Source organism: Taudactylus pleione, unplaced genomic scaffold (genome assembly GCF_031769625.1).
Source record: "Taudactylus pleione unplaced genomic scaffold, aTauple2 ptg000910l, whole genome shotgun sequence".
In the NCBI taxonomy this organism is placed as follows: Eukaryota; Metazoa; Chordata; class Amphibia; order Anura; family Myobatrachidae; genus Taudactylus; species Taudactylus pleione.
This window is the reverse complement of record NW_028285311.1, coordinates 46,049-64,394: the sequence shown is the minus strand read 5'-3', so window position 1 is coordinate 64,394 and position 18,346 is coordinate 46,049. Positions and strand designations below refer to the sequence as shown.

The 18,346-nt window shown below is 43.7% G+C and overlaps 1 protein-coding gene across 1 annotated transcript in view; it reads right to left on the bottom strand.

Moving 5' to 3' along the window:
* Positions 1-18,323, bottom strand: part of LOC148473805 (uncharacterized) — a 70,342-nt gene extending 52,019 nt beyond the window's left edge. The window contains 8 exon segments of the mRNA XM_088459440.1: positions 131-1,332; positions 4,834-4,940; positions 5,512-6,032; positions 6,328-6,383; positions 6,503-6,581; positions 6,832-7,020; positions 7,837-8,001; positions 18,184-18,323. Coding sequence (XP_088315566.1) covers positions 131-1,332; positions 4,834-4,940; positions 5,512-6,032; positions 6,328-6,383; positions 6,503-6,581; positions 6,832-7,020; positions 7,837-7,914 — 2,232 coding nt within the window. The 5' untranslated portion in view covers positions 7,915-8,001; positions 18,184-18,323.
* Between the last annotated feature and the right edge of the window lie 23 nt (positions 18,324-18,346).

Genomic DNA, 18,346 nt, shown 5'->3' with positions numbered 1-18,346 from the left:
ATACATTTTCACTTGTTAACACAGTTTCTTCAGTGTAAATAAGGATTGGTTTACCAAGATCTGATTTCTGTCTTTTCCAACAATCAGAACATGAGAATATCTAATCTGTGTGATGTATGTTATGTCTAACAAGATCTGATTTCCGTGTAAAACATTTCCCACACTCAGAGCATGGAAATGGCTTCTCACCTGTGTGACATCTCTGATGTCTAACAAAATCCGATTTTTCTGTAAAACACTTCCCACACTCAGAGCATGAAAATGGTTTCTCACCTGTGTGATTTCTCTGATGTCTAACAAGATGTGATTTATAAGTAAACCATTTCCCACACTCAGAGCATGGAAATGGTTTCTCACCTGTGTGACTTCTCTGATGTCTAACAAGATCTGATTTCTCTGTAAAATATTTCCCACACTCAAAGCATGAAAATGTCCTCTCACCTGTGTGACTTCTCTGATGTCTAACAAGATGTGATTTATATGTAAAACATTTCCCACACTGAGAGCATTGAAATGGTTTCTCACCTGTGTGACTTCTCTGATGTCTAACAAAATGTGATTTATATGTAAAACATTTCCCACACTGAGAGCATTGAAATGGTTTCTCATCTGTGTGACTTCTCTGATGTGTTACAAGAAAAAACTTCTGTGTAAAACATTTACCACACTCAGAGCATGAAAATGGCTTCTCACCTGTGTGGCTTCTCTGATGTACAAGAAGATATGATTTCTGTGTAAAACATTTCCCACACTCAGAGCAAGGAAATGGTTTCTCACCTGTGTGACTTCTCTGATGTGTAATAACTTCTGATTTATGTGCATATTTCCCACAGTATGCGCAGGAAAACATATTTTTACCTGTGTGAAATCTCTGATGTCTGACAAGATCTATTTTATATTTAAAACATTTCCCACACTCAGAACATGGAAATGGTTTCTCACCTGTGTGGCTTTTCTGATGTCTAACAAGATGTGTTTTATATGTAAAAAAAATCCCACACTCAGAGCATGGAAATGGCTTCACAACGGCCTTAGCTGACTGATGGGTAACAAGCTTTGTATCCTGTGTAAAACTTTTGCCATGTATAGAACAGGGAGAGATTGCGGCTATGCTAAAAGCTGTACTATGTATAACAGTATCTGAGTTATCAGGGGAACATTGCTGACGGTCAGAGGGATCAGATGACATATCCCCACTGTGAGGTACTGGATGTATAATTGGGGTAATAGGCTTTTCTCCTGGAGAATCCTGTGTGATGTTATCTTCTATTGTATAGGCTGTTGAGAAAATGTGACATTCTTCCGAGATATTCCTGCTGTTATCTCCATCTGCTGGGAATAAAATAACAAGTTTACTTTGATCAATAAAGATTATGCTGAAAAATCTCCAAATGTACTTGACATGGGTAAATTCAAAATGTTAGAAGATATAATTCATAACTCAGTATCTGACATTAAGGTGTGTTATACATATAGCATAACCTTACATGTTGTACATTTTAATAATTTGTGTTGCTTTCAATATCAAGCATGTGGGGGGTGTGCAATAAGATTGTGGATGTGCAGAGCATAGATAGACAAAATCTGACTGTTTGGTTCTGAAGTGTAATCTCTGGTTAAAGCACAGAACTGTATATAAGCAGCACTGCACACCAAAGTAGTCAGCTTGTTCACTTCCATTACAAATTCCTTATGGAGATCAGCAGAGGCCACTGGAGAGCCATGATCTTCTACAACTACAAGAGTAGTCTGCAACAGCAGGAGAATTGTGACCGGTTACAAGTTGCTTTTGGGGAGAAAGCACCATCCTGGATCACTGTTTTAGTTGTTTGCAGAATTTCGGCATGGGAGATGGTCCCGAAAGACGAGAAGCACTGCAGCCCACCTGTGTCTGCCACCACAGACGACAACATTGCTGCCATGAAGGCCATAGTTAAGGTGGACGCCAGGGTGACCATGGCCTAGTTAGAGAAGGAGATAGGCATCTCATTAGGATCCATCTGCTCAATACTCTATGAAAAGCTTGGTGAGTTCTAAGGCTGGGTACACACCTGCACAATATTGTCCCATTTTGGGCAGATTGGGATGACAAATCACGCATATCATGCAGTGTGTATGCCTGATTTCCCATGGTTGCATGCGATATCGTGTGATTGGCTATGCTGCACGTCATTCATTAAATCTTTTAAGTGTGTGTCGGTCATTTAGGTGTGTACCCACCCTAACAGAGGCAGCTGGGATATTTAGAGGCAGTACTTTCAAGGAAGCCCTGCACAGCAGGCATATCACAGTGAGAGACCAGCACTGGAGATACTGGCACGCTCTATATGGTAAAGTCAGCTGTTGATCAATACAGATTGTCAGCCGGCAGCCAGAAGTATGTGGAAAGGCCACCCTGCCTAATGAAAGAGGGGTGGCTGGATACACGGCAACAGCCTTCTCTCTAAAAGGGTTAGATTAGCCAGCAGATGTACCCAGGGTCTACCCTTGACCAAATGGGTAACACATTGAGGTCAGGCTGACCATCAGGCAGCCCAGAAGAGATGCAGCACATGGCACAGTCGTAATTATAAAATTTGCTGAAGACACCACGATAGTGGGTTTAATCAGTGATGGGGATGAGGAGAGTTACAGGACAGAAGTGGATCAACTCATTAAGGGTAATAATTTGCTGCTGAATAATAAAAGAAACCAAAGAGGTAGTGATAGATTTTAGAATAAGTAGGAAAAGTGCCCCCCGAGCCTTATTTTTAAATGGCTCAGAGGGTTAGTGGGATTACGTTTTTAGGAATCAACTTTTCTGATGACCTATTGTGGTTGTCACATATTTCATCAGTAGTTGGGAATGCTCTGCAACGCCTTTTCTTCCTAAGGAAATTGGTGGGAGATGCCGCACATACAGGATGGGGGGAGACGCCGTGGGGGGAGATGCCGCGCAAACAAGCTGGTGGGAGATGCCGCGCATACAAGCTGGTGGGAGACGTTGCACATACAGGCTGGTGGCAGACGCCGCACATACAGGCTGGGGGGAGAAGCCGCGGGGGGCGATGCCACGCATATAGGCTGGGGGGAGACACCGCGCGCCCATTGGCTGGGGGAGATGCCGCGCGCCCATTGGCTGGGGGAAACGCCGCGCGCCCATTGGCTGGGGGAGACGCTGCAGCGCAGCCATTGACTGGGGGAGACGTCGCAGCGCTGCCATTAGCTACAACAGCACAAACAGAGCCAGCGGGTCCTACAGTACCTGATCAGTTTTTAAATCTGGGTCCCCAGTTTGCTGTAGCGCGTCAAAACGCGCTATATCGCGTATTTTGCGAACCCTAGTTTTCTATTTAGATGATTTGCTTTTCAAAGCAAAGTCAATAGAGGCTCTTCAAGCAGATCTGATAAGGACAGTGAACGTCCTAGAGTTCCATGTCTGGGTTACCAACTACCAAAATTCCAAGATGCTTCTCAGTCAACGCAGGAAAGTTTTGAAGTGTTCAATACCCAACTAGCCAGGGTCTTTTTGCCAACAGAAAACCTATAATAACCAAGTCGTACAACATTACAGCAGTAGCATACATAAATCATCAGGGGAGCTGTAAAAAGTTCCCTGGCAATGAGAGAATCCTTTCAGATCCTATCTTCAGCGGAGATTCATGTTCCAGCGATATGTGCAGTATTATTTCAGGAATAGAGAGTTGGAAGATGGACTTTCAGAGTGGCCAGTTTATACTTCCAAGGGAATGGTCTCAGCATCCAGAAGCCTTTAACAGTCTGATAACTATATGGGGGTCAGCAAGAGATAGATCTAATGGTTTCTCAATTCAACAATAAAATGGCCAGGTGTTGTTGCAAGGTCAAGGATCAATCAGCCTTCCTAATAGATGCCATGGTGGTCCCTTGGAGATTTCATCTAACGTACATTTTCTAACATATAAATTTGAGAAAGTTGGCTCTGATTCCAAAAGTAAAGACTTTCTAGCAGGGTGTATAACATATACAGCCGCCATATATGCATTCAGAGCCTTGGGATATAAAGCTGGCGCTGTCAGCGCTTCAGTTACCACCCTTGGCAGTAGGTGGACATGAAGTGGGTAACTTTTAGTTATATAATCAGCTAGAAGAGTTTCTCCTGATGATAGAACTAAAAGAAAACATAACTTCCAAGATACTCACTTCAGGGTTAGAGAAGAATACCTCCCGGAACAGCCACTCCATCAGATGTCTGCACTGAAACTACTCATCACATGACTGCCCAGACCCGGAAGACTTCTCTGGATACGCCGCTGCTGCCGGGAGCCGGTAAGTCACAACCAGGGACGGTTCACATTCTATCACGTCAACATTTCTCAGTTTCCACATAATGAATATCAACCTTATATACCACACCGGTCTCCAATCATGTTACCAGCTCTCTTCACGTGTAAACTAAACCCGGCTCCACTAGTACAATATTATGCACGTCCAGCCTCAGTGTAAAATCCAATTATTTTACAAGGGCAAAACAGAAAAATGCCATATAATAGAAACAGTGCTCTATAGAAGCGCTAGGCAGCCAGCGTAAGTCAGGGGGATTACTGTACAAACATCCCGACTGATTCACAAGTAAAATTTGAGTAGTAGCCTGGATTAGTTACAGCTAAAACTATGAAAGCATCTGTATGCTCTGTGTATTCTATTACCTTCACCTGGTAGTACTGTCATTTTTAGGACATTTGATTTGATTCAATAAACATCTGTTTTCATCCAAGATGCCGGCATCTGCTCTATATCCTGTGACCACCCCATAAAGTGCCTGAGCAAAGAGAATGTCTGGCTTTTTTCCTGTAATAAGTGTTTATTACTCACCTGTGCTGATATCTGTACGGATTTCCTCCTCTCTACACTGCTCATCACCCCTCACATATGTATCTTCTTCTGCCTCTATATCGTCTGCCTTCATATCAGTCACATACGTTTCTTCTTCTCCGTCTTTCTCTTCTGTCTTATTATCAGTCACATACGTCTCTTCTTCTCCCTCTGTATCTTCTGTCTTATTATCAGTCACACAAGTCTCTTCTACTGCCTCCATATCTTCTGTGCTATTCTCAGTCACATATGTATCTTCTTCTGCCTCTATATCTTCTGCCTTCATATCAGTCACATGTCACTTCTTCTCCCTCTGAATCTTCTGCCTTATCATTAGTCACATACGTCTCTTCTTCTCCCTCTAGATCTTCTGTGCTATTTTCAGTCACATATGTCTCTTCTTCTCCCTGTATATCTTCTGTGCTATTATCAGTCACATACATCTCTTCTTCTCCCTCTATATCTTCTGCCTTCATATCAGTCACATACGTCTCTTCTTCTCCCTCTATATATTCTGCCTTCATATCAGTCACATATGTATCTTCTTCTCCCACTATATCTTCTGCCTTCATATCAGTCACATATGTCTCTTCTTCTCCCTCTATACCTTTTGCCTTATCAGTCACATATGTCTCTTCTTCTCCCTCTATATCTTCTGTGCTATTATCAGTCACACATGTCTCTTCTTCTCCCTCTATATCTTCTGCCTTCATATCAGTCACATATGTCACTTCTTCTCCCTCTATATCTTCTGCCTTATTATCAGTCACATACATCTCTTCTTCTCCCACTATATCTTCTGCCTTCATATCAGTGACATATGTCACTTCTTCTCCCTCTGTATCTTTTGCCTTCATATCAGTCACATACGTCTCTTCTTCTCCCTCTATATCTTCTGTGCTATTATCAGTCACATATGTATCTTCTTCTGCCTCTATATCTTCTGCCTTCATATCAGTATCATACGTCTCTTCTCCCGCTTTATCTTCTGCCATAATATCAGTCACATACGTCTGTTCTTCTCCCTCTGTATCTTTTGCCTTCATATCAGTCACATACATCTCATCTTGTCCCTCTATATCTTCTGCCTTCATATCAGTCACATACGTCTCTCCTCCCTCTATATCTTCTGCCTTGTCAGTCACATATGTCTCTTCTTCCTCTGTCTCTTCTATTTTAATATTAGCCAAATCGTCAACCTAACAAAACAATAAAATAACACTTTAATATTGTCTGATGTCATTACTCGAGACTAAACTCCAGTGCATTAGACTTATAAAGGTTTATTTATGAAGTGATAGGTTGTAAAACCCAGAGCTTCTGATCCTGTTTATGCCCAATATTTAAAAAAGCTAATAAAAGCATTGTCTTATTACATATCGGGCATAAATACATCCACTTTACATATCATACAATGAACAGTCACTTTGGTATATTATTGAGACCATAAATCCCATCTAACTGTGGGAATCTGTGAACCTCCTCTGTACAAACCTGGGAATAAAGAGGACGGGGACATCTCTCTGGGGCATTTTTATTACTGGGTCCATCTGTAGGAGACACAAAATTACTGAGTTCATTATATATATGTGTTTATCAGATGATGTGTGTATTTAGGGGGCCCCTATACCTGCTCTCCCCTGTACAATAAATGACAGTCTCGTCTTACCCAGTGATGTGAAAGGCCGGCGATTCTCCATCATCACGTCCTTGTACAGACCCTTGTGTCCCTCTATATACTCCCCCTCCTGCATTAAGACATAGACAATGACATTCTGACACCTTATGGGAACCTGACACACACAATGATACAGTCATCACCCAGACACATCCCCTGGTGTTACTGTATAATGTCCCATTCCCAGCAGTCACCTCTCCAGTCATCACCCAGACACATCCCCTGGTGTTACTGTATAATGTCCCATTCCCAGCAGTCACCTCTCCAGTCATCACCCAGACACATCCCCTGGTGTTACTATATAATGTCCCAGAAGTCACCTCTCTAGTCAGCAGCTGAATGATCTTGTTGGTGAGTTCGATGATCTTCTTGTCATTGTCTATCTTGTGTATCAGTGAGAGAGGTGGAGGCACCGTGATGGGGCTCTGGGCCCTGCTCTGTTCTCCTGACACACAGGGATGACTGCCAGACGTCTCACAGTCATCAGATGTCTTCATTACTATGTAATCCTGTGTATTCAAAAACTATGTAATCCTGTGTATTCAAAAAGATACTTTGAGTGCAGATCCTCTTCACCACCCCAGTCATGTCCATGTATTATTACTATAGATAAGTGATGTCACTGTGACAACCCTTGTCAGTTGTGGTAACCCTTAAATGTCATAATTTTAATTGAATATAAATAAAGATTAATATGTTTTAACTAAGGAATGATTAATGTGGACTGACATAATGGTGCACCGTAGTAAAAGACTCTACTTTTCTCTTTGTTTTTGAAAAAAAGTCACTGTGACACTCCCAGATAATCCTCACCTTCCAATTCATGTCCCTGTATTATTACTGTAGCTATAAGTGATGTCACTGTGACACTCCCTGACCCTCTCACCTCCCCAGTCATGTCCCTGTATTATTACTATAAATATAAGTGATGTCACTGTGACACTCCCAGATAATCCTCACCTCCCCATTCATGTCCCTGTATTATTACTATAGCTATAAATTATGTCACTGTGACACTACCAGATCCCCTCACCTCCCCAGTCATGTCCCTGTATTATTATTTAAGCTATAAATGATGTCACTGTGACACTCCCAGGCCCTCTCACCTCCAGAATCATGTCCCTGTATTAATACTATAGATATAAGTTACATCACTGTGACACTGCCAGATCCCCTCACCTCCCCAGTCATGTCATTGTATTATTACTATAGATATAAGTGATGTCACTGTGACACTCCCAGATCCCCTCACCTCCCCAGTCATGTCCCTGTATTATTACTATAGATATAAATTATGTCACTGTGATACTCCCAGACCCTCTCACCTCCCCAATCAGCAGGTAGATGATCTCCAGGGTGAGATTTAGTATCCTCTCAGTCATGCGATTCCTGTCCATGTCCATCCTCAGTGATCAGTGATTTATAGAGGACACGTCTCACACTCACGTGACGTCTAGTAACAAGGATCTGACTCCTCACTGTACAGAAATCTAGAAATAAATATAATTATTAGAAGCTATTTCTTACCAGTTACTTAAATAGTGCGCACATATTACTCAGCGCTTTACAGGGAATATTTAGTCACTGACATCTCTCTCTGCCCCAGTGGAGCTTACAATCGACATTTCCTACCACATGGACAGCCCACACACATACACACTAGGGGTATTTATGAAAGAACAATGTAAAAGAAAAGGTGTGAGGTCTAGGCCAACCACAAGAGACTCTATAAAGAGAGCACTCAAAATAGCAAGTTATCACCCATTATTATCTGACTAAAATTTAACCTTTAATTGGATTGTTAGAAACAAAGTAAAATTGAACTCACACTTACATATAACAGATATAGACAAGTTGACAAAACTACAGTATATTGTAATCACTGTAGTTATTGGTCATTTAAAGGTGAAGTATTACAAAAATTACATAGATACATCACTAACATAAATGTTAAAAGGTCTTAATGTAAAAAACACCAGGTACAGAATAATAAATCAAAAGTTGCTCCCTATGTAGGACATGAGATGATCACCATCAATGATAGATCTACAACAAAAACCCCTACAGAAATAAAAGTTGGGTGTATCCAGTTATGCAGCTGGGCTCTGCTGTTCCCCCTCATACAATGTAGAGGAGAGGGAATGAGAGATCTGCTAGCGCAATCACCCTTTGAAAAGAAGTCAACAGTGATCCACTTCATCAACCCCAATCTCTGCTGTTGGTTGTCTTGCCACAAGTACTGGACAAACAATGAGAGGATTCTTAGGTTGGTATGACAATCACTGGGAAATACAAGTATTGAAACAATCAAATCTCAAAGGGGGGTGTATAGAGAAGTCTGGGATAAAGATTCTGATCTAATTCCCTCTCCTCTACATTGTATGAGGGGGAACAGCAGAGCCTAGCTGCATAACTGGATACACCCAACTTTTATTTCTTTACTTTAGGGGTTTTTGTTGTAGATCTATCATTGATGGTGATCACCTCATGTCCTACATAGGGAACAAATTTTGTTTTATTATTCTGTACCTGGTGTTTTTTACATTAAGACCTTTTAACATTTATGTTAGTGATGTATCTATGTAATTTTTGTAATACTTCACCTTTAAATGACCAATAACTACAGTGATTACAATATACTGTAGTTTTGTCAACTTGTCTATATCTGTTATATGTAAGTGTGAGTTCAATTTTACTTTGTTTCTAACAATCCAATTAAAGGTTAAACTTTAGTCAGATAATAATGGGTGATAACTTGCTATTTTGCGTGCTCTCTCTATAGAGTCTTTTGTGGCTGGCCCAGACCTCCCACATTTTATTTTACATTGTTCTAATTACTCTGAGAAGCACCTCCACAATTCTACACATACCCTGAGGGGAATAATTGATTATAGAGTGGATACAATAGCAATTATTTTTATCCCATATAATTAATTACTTTATTATACGGTGAATTGAAACCTGTGCGGTGACATTTCCCATTTCCCTTCCCTTTAATATGTATTTATGACAGAAGCCAACTAACCTACCAGTGTAAGAAACCAATGTAAACACGGGTAGAACATACAAAATCCAGACAGACAGGACCTTAGGCAGGAATTAAATCCATGACCCCAGTGCGGAGTAGAAATGCTGTCCACTATGCTATCATGTTGTCCATAAAAACATAAGATTACACTGAGTGACCACTAAATCCCCTCAATCCCAGAGCCATAGAGTCTTGGTCATTGTTTCTCAGAAGTTCACTGACCCAGCTTCTCAGGTGCCCTCCCTCTATTAGTGACTTGGTAACCATGGTTGGCTTGAGCCTTCCTAGGTGAGAGGGTTAATAGCTCCCTCCCTAGTTATGATGATGTTATCAACAGTGTTCCAGTATTGGGGGCAGACTAATGGGTGACTTGTTATTGTGGACCCCTCGTATGCAGATTCCCTCCCTCAGAGTGTGTTTGTTCTGCAGGGGTCCCTTCAAAATGTTGCTGTGGGGACAAAGTTCTAGGTCCACCTATGGTACTGAGACATCTATTCCAGGAGCTGGAAGAGATGGAATTAGTAACCTAACACCTGTTCTGGCAAATAGATATAGCTACTACTCCAACACCTATTCCAGCAGCTGCAATAAAGGGCGTGAGTATTTAGATCCCTATTTTGACACCCACAATGGATGGCTAAGGTACTGGGAGACCCAATGGGACAGCTGGAAGAGATGGTTCTCATAGCCCTATTCTGGCACTTGAAACAGCTGGCTAACGTACGCACAGCTCCATCTACCACCTGACACAGTTGGTTAAGGTTATCAGAGCTCTATTCCGGCACAAAGAACAGCAGAAGTACTCACTGCTCCATCTAGGCTCCCGAACAGGTAGCTTACACACTCAGAGCTCTTTACCGGCACCAGGAATGGCTGGCTAACATACTAAAGTGAAACCTGAAACAGATGGCTAACGTACACAGAGCTGCATTCTGGAACTCAGCTAAGCTGGCTAACGTACTCCGAGCTCCATCCGCCATCTGTAACATTTGGTAAAGATGGTCAGAGGTCTATTCCGGCACTTAGGACGGATGCTAATGCACTCAAAACTGTATTTTGGCACCAAGTCCCAAACGTACTTTATCTCCATACCAGCACCCAGAACAGATGGCTAATATACTCAGAGCTCCATCCCAGCACCCGGAAAAGCAGGTAAAAGTACTGTAGCTCCATACCGTCACCTGGAATAGCAGGCTAGTGTACTCAGAAACAGATGACTCGTGTACTATACAGTCACTTAGTCACCCTGGCAGGACACCGTTATACATTACACTCCTGCACATGACACAGATGTACTAGTGTACTATACCGTCACTTAGTCACACTGGCAGGACACCGTTATACATTACATTCCTGAACATGACACAGATGACTAGTGTACTATACCGTCACTTAGTCACACTGGCAGGACACCGTTATACATTACATTCCTGCACATCACACAGATGACTAGTGTACTATACCGTCACTTAGTCACACTGGCAGGACACCGTTATATATTACATTCCTGCACATGATACAGATGACTAGTGTACTATACCGTCACTTAGTCACACTGGCAGGACACCGTTATACATTACATTCCTGCACATGACACAGATGTACTAGTGTACTATACCGTCACTTAGTCACACTGGCAGGATACCGTATACATTACATTCCTGCACATCGCACAGATGACTAGTGTACTATACCGTCACTTAGTCACACTGGCAGGACACCGTTATACATTACATTCCTGCACATCACACAGATGACTAGTGTACTATACCGTCACTTAGTCACACTGGCAGGATACCGTATACATTACATTCCTGCACATCGCACAGATGACTAGTGTACTATACCGTCACGTAGTCACACCGGCAGGACACCGTTATATATTACATTCCTGCACATGACACAGATGACTAGTGTACTATACCGTCACTTAGTCACACTGGCAGGACACCGTTATACATTACATTCCTGCACATCACACAGATGACTAGTGTACTATACCGTCACTTAGTCATACTGGCAGGACACCGTTATACATTACATTCCTGCACATCACACAGATATACTAGTGTACTATACCGTCACTTAGTCACACTGGCAGGACACCGTTATACATTACATTCCTGCACATCACACAGATGACTAGTGTACTATACCGTCACTTAGTCACACTGGCAGGACACCGTTATATATTACATTCCTGCACATCACACAGATGTACTAGTGTACTATACCGTCACTTAGTCACACTGGCAGGACACCGTTATACATTACATTCCTGCACATCACACAGATGTACTAGTGTACTATACCGTCACTTAGTCACACTGGCGGGACACCGTTATACATTACATTCCTGCACATGACACAGATGACTAGTGTACTATACCGTCACTTAGTCACACTGGCAGGACACCGTTATATATTACATTACTGCACATGACACAGATGACTAGTGTACTATACAGTCACTTAGTCACACTGGCAGGACACCGTTATACATTACATTCCTGCACATCACACAGATATACTAGTGTACTATACCGTCACTTAGTCACACTGGCAGGACACAATTATACATTACATTCCTGCACATGACACAGATGACTAGTGTACTATACCGTCACTTAGTCACACTGGCAGGACACCGTTATACATTACATTCCTGCACATGACACAGATGACTAGTGTACTATACCGTCACTTAGTCACACTGGCAGGACACAATTATACATTACATTCCTGCACATGACACAGATGACTAGTGTACTATACCGTCACTTAGTCACACTGGCAGGACACAATTATACATTACATTCCTGCACATGACACAGATGACTAGTGTACTATACCGTCACTTAGTCACACTGGCAGGACACCGTTATACATTACATTCCTGCACATGACTAGTGTACTATAACGTCACTTAGTCACACTGGCAGGACACCGTTATATATTACATTCCTGCACATGACACAGATGTACTAGTGTACTATACCGTCACTTAGTCACACTGGCGGGACACCGTTATACATTACATTCCTGCACATCACACAGTTGACTAGTGTACTATACCGTCACTTAGTCACACTGGCAGGACACCGTTATATATTACATTCCTGCACATGACACAGATGACTAGTGTACTATACCGTCACTTAGTCACACTGGCAGGACACCATTATATATTACATTCCTGCACATGACACAGATGACTAGTGTACTATACCGTCACTTAGTCACACTGGCAGGACACCGTTATATATTACATTCCTGCACATGACACAGATGTACTAGTGTACTATACCGTCACTTAGTCACACTGGCAGGACACCGTTATATATTACAGTCCTGCACATGACACAGATGACTAGTGTACTATACCGTCACTTAGTCACACTGGCAGGACACCGTTATATATTACATTCCTGCACATGACACAGATGACTAGTGTACTATACCGTCACTTAGTCACACTGGCAGGACACAATTATACATTACATTCCTGCACATGACACAGATGTACTAGTGTACTATACCGTCACTTAGTCACACTGGCAGGACACAATTATACATTACATTCCTGCACATCACACAGATGTACTAGTGTACTATACTGTCACTTAGTCACACTGGCAGGACACCGTTATACATTACATTCCTGCACATGACACAGATGACTAGTGTACTATACCGTCACTTAGTCACATTGGCAGAACACCGTTATATATTACATTCCTGCACATGACACAGATGACTAGTGTACTATACCGTCACTTAGTCACACTGGCAGGACAACGTTATACATTACATTCCTGCACATGACATAGATGTACTAGTGTACTATACCGTCACTTAGTCACACTGGCAGGACACCGTTATACATTACATTCCTGCACATGACACAGATGACTAGTGTACTATACTGTCACTTAGTCACACTGGCAGGACACCGTTATACATTACATTCCTGCACATGACACAGATGACTAGTGTACTATACCGTCACTTAGTCACACTGGCAGGACACCGTTATACATTACATTCCTGCACATCACACAGATATACTAGTGTACTATACCGTCACTTAGTCACACTGGCAGGACACCGTTATACATTACATTCCTGCACATGACACAGATGACTAGTGTACTATACCGTCACTTAGTCACACTGGCAGGACGCCGTTATACATTACATTCCTGCACATCACACAGATGTACTAGTGTACTATACCGTCACTTAGTCACACTGGCAGGACGCCGTTATACATTACATTCCTGCACATGACACAGATGACTAGTGTACTATACCGTCACTTAGTCACACTGGCAGGACACCGTTATACATTACATTCCTGCACATGACACAGATGTACTAGTGTACTATACCGTCACTTAGTCACACTGGCAGGACAACGTTATACATTACATTCCTGCACATGACACAGATGTACTAGTGTACTATACCGTCACTTAGTCACACTGGCAGGACGCCGTTATACATTACATTCCTGCACATCACACAGATGACTAGTGTACTATACCGTCACTTAGTCACACTGGCAGGACGCCGTTATACATTACATTCCTGCACATGACACAGATGACTAGTGTACTATACCGTCACTTAGTCACACTGGCAGGACGCCGTTATACATTACATTCCTGCACATGACACAGATGACTAGTGTACTATACCGTCACTTAGTCACACTGGCAGGACGCCGTTATACATTACATTCCTGCACATGACACAGATGTACTAGTGTACTATGCCGTCACTTAGTCACACTGGCAGGACACCGTTATATATTACATTCCTGCACATTACACAGATGTACTAGTGTACTATACCGTCACTTAGTCACACTGGCAGGACACCGTTATACATTACATTCCTGCACATCACACAGATGACTAGTGTACTATACCGTCACTTAGTCACACTGGCAGGACACCGTTATACATTACATTCCTGCACATCACACAGATGACTAGTGTACTATACCGTCACTTAGTCACACTGGCAGGACACCGTTATACATTACATTCCTGCACATGACACAGATGTACTAGTGTACTATACCGTCACTTAGTCACACTGGCAGGACACCGTTATACATTACATTCCTGCACATGACACAGATGTACTAGTGTACTATACCGTCACTTAGTCACACTGGCAGGACACCGTTATACATTACATTCCTGCCAGTATGTATATATTTTATGTTTATATACATTTAGCACATTGATGTAGTGATTCTATCAGGATGAACCATCCGTTTGTCATACATTGTAGGTTCACAGAATTATACAATTAATTCACAAGTCCTTGAGAGTGAGATTAATTGCTTGTGAGATAACGGTCAGTTTATACAAGGCCGAGAAACGCGTTAGTTACTCTCACCACGACCTATTTCTACTTGTTGGGATACTTGTTTTTGACACCGGAATACCGTTTTTTTAACCGTGCTTTCAGCGCTACATGGCGAATCCAGCAGCTCTCTAGCATCTTCTATCACTAATATCCACTGTCACATACAGCACCGGACAGAGCGGAGTCACAGCCTGCAATACTATTCACTTTACCCGGCCGGGATCAGTTGTGGAGCAGACATCGGGTGCTCCTTCCCCTGACTATTACAGGATTGGAGTCACAGGAGGTCACCCGGCCGGGATCAGTTGTGGAGCAGACAGCGGGTGCTCCTTCCCCTGACTGTTACAGGATTGGAGTCACAGGAGGTTACCCGGCCGGGATCAGTTGTGGAGCAGACAGCGGGTGCTCCATCCCCTGACTATTACAGGATTGGAGTCACAGGAGGTCACCCGGCCGGGATCAGTTGTGGAGCAGACAGCGGGTGCTCCTTCCCTGACTATTACAGGATTGGAGTCACAGGAGGTTACCCGGCCGGGATCAGTTATGGAGCAGACAGCGGGTGCTCCTTCCCCTGACTATTACAGAATTGGAGTCACAGGAGGTTACCCGGCCGGGATCAGTTGTGGACCAGACAGCGGGTGCTCCTTCCCCTGACTATTACAGGATTGGAGTCACAGGAGGTTACCCGGCCGGGATCAGGTGTGGAGCAGACAGCGGGTGCTCCTTCCCCTGACTGTTACAGGATTGGAGTCACAGGAGGTTACCCGGCCGGGATCAGTTGTGGAGCAGACAGCGGGTGCTCCATCCTCTGACTATTACAGGATTGGAGTCACAGGAGGTCACCCGGCCGGGATCAGTTGTGGAGCAGACAGCGGGTGCTCCTTCCCTGACTATTACAGGATTGGAGTCACAGGAGGTTACCCGGCCGGGATCAGTTATGGAGCAGACAGCGGGTGCTCCTTCCCCTGACTATTACAGGATTGGAGTCACAGGAGGTTACCCGGCCGGGATCAGGTGTGGAGCAGACAGCGGGTGCTCCTTCCCCTGACTATTACAGGATTGGAGTCACAGGAGGTTACCCGGCCGGGATCAGTTGTGGAGCAGACAGCGGGTGCTCCTTCCCCTGACTATTACAGGATTGGAGTCACAGGAGGTCACCCGGCCGGGGTCAGTTGTGGAGCAGACAGCGGGTGCTCCTTCCCCTATTACAGGATTGGAGTCACAGGAGGTTACCCGGCCGGGATCAGTTGTGGACCAGACAGCGGGTGCTCCTTCCCCTGACTATTACAGGATTGGAGTCACAGGAGGTTACCCTGCCGGGATCAGGTGTGGAGCAGACAGCGGGTGCTCCTTCCCCTGACTATTACAGGATTGGAGTCACAGGAGGTTACCCGGCCGGGATCAGTTGTGGAGCAGACAGCGGGTGCTCCTTCCCCTGACTATTACAGGATTGGAGTCACAGGAGGTCACCCGGCCGGGATCAGTTGTGGAGCAGACAGCGGGTGCTCCTTCCCCTGACTATTACAGGATTGGAGTCACAGGAGGTCACCCGGCCAGGATCAGTTGTGGAGCAGACAGCGGGTGCTCCTTCCCCTGACTATTACAGGATTGGAGTCACAGGAGGTCACCCGGCCGGGATCAGTTGTGGAGCAGACAGCGGGTGCTCCTTCCCCTGACTATTACAGGATTGGAGTCACAGGAGGTCACCCGGCCGGGATCAGTTGTGGAGCAGACAGCGGGTGCTCCTTCCCCTGACTATTACAGGATTGGAGTCACAAGAGGTCACCCGGCTGGGATCAGTTGTGGAGCAGACAGCGGGTGCTCCTTCCCCTGACTATTACAGAATTGGAGTCACAGGAGTTTACCCGGCCGGGATCAGTTGTGGAGCAGACAGCGGGTGCTCCTTCCCCTGACTATTACAGGATTGGAGTCACAGGAGGTTACCCGGCCGGGATCTGGTGTGGAGCAGACAGCGGGTGCTCCTTCCCCTGACTATTACAGGATTGGAGTCACAGGAGGTTACCCGGCCGGGATCAGTTGTGGAGCAGACAGCGGGTGCTCCTTCCCCTGACTATTACAGGATTGGAGTCACAGGAGGTTACCGGCCGGGATCAGTTGTGGAGCAGACAGCGGGTGCTCCTTCCCCTGACTATTACAGGATTGGAGTCACAGGAGGTTACCGGGTAAGAACCTCTAACCACAAATAAGACTTATTACCCGCTTTATATAAAGTTTATTCAACCTTTCATCCTGCATACAAATATATGGGTCATCCATTATCCCGGGAAACATTATCCAACATACTTATTATCCGGATTTCTGTTACAATAACTGGACGTGTAACATAAATATTTATCCTCCACCAGGAGTTACACGATTTCTTCTTCCTTGATCTGCAACAATTGTTTCTTTTTTACTTTGAAATTGTTTTTATGTTTGTATTTAATATGATAAATGCTACTACTTAGTGACACAAGCAGAATTTTATTGGTCAATATTTTAGAATATTTTATTAAAGATCCAGAGTTAATAATCTCTTAGAATTTGGATTTGTGATCTTTGTTAGATGTCTTGTATGATACTAAAACAAATTATCAGCGCTCCCGATTTCCTTCTCTTTATATTAACAAGGTCTGCGCCACCAGTATTATAGTAACAACTGGGGCTGTTCCACCTGTATTATATTAACAACAGAGTCTGCACCACCTGTATTGTAGCAACAACTGGGTCTGCATAACCTGTTATAGTAACAGCAGGGTCTACTCCACCTGTATTATAGTAACAATGGAGTTTGCACCACCTGTATTATAGTAACAACTGAGTCTGCTAAACCTGTATTATAGTAACAACTGAGTCTGCTAAACCTGTATTATAGTAACAATAGAGTCTGCACCACCTGTATTATAGTAACAACAGAGTCTATAGTACCAACGGAGACCGTGCCACCTGTATTATAGTAACAACTGGGTCTGCTCCACCTGTATTATAGTAACAACTGAGTCTGCACCACCTGTATTATAGTAACAACTGAGTCTGCACCACCTGTATTATAGTAACATCAGGGTCTGCGCCACCTGCATTAGAAAATTAGGACACTAGAGTGTATCCTACCTGCACAGTGACAATGCAACACCACAGTCTGCTCCAGCTGTACTACAGCAATGAATCAGTGTCTGGTCTCCTTGTAGTACAGCAAAGTGTCACCAATGTCTGCTCAGCCTACAGAATAATAATAATAATAGTAATAATATAATATAATTACCTGCTGTCAGACACAACACTGGCTGCTCCCTGTCCCTGCTGCTTCCTGTGGGAATGATAGGAGGAGGGAGACCTCAGACCAGGAGAAAATGGCCGCCGCTCCTAATGTAACCTCAGGGCCAGGGAACATGATATTGCAGCTGGACTGTATACAGGAAAATGGC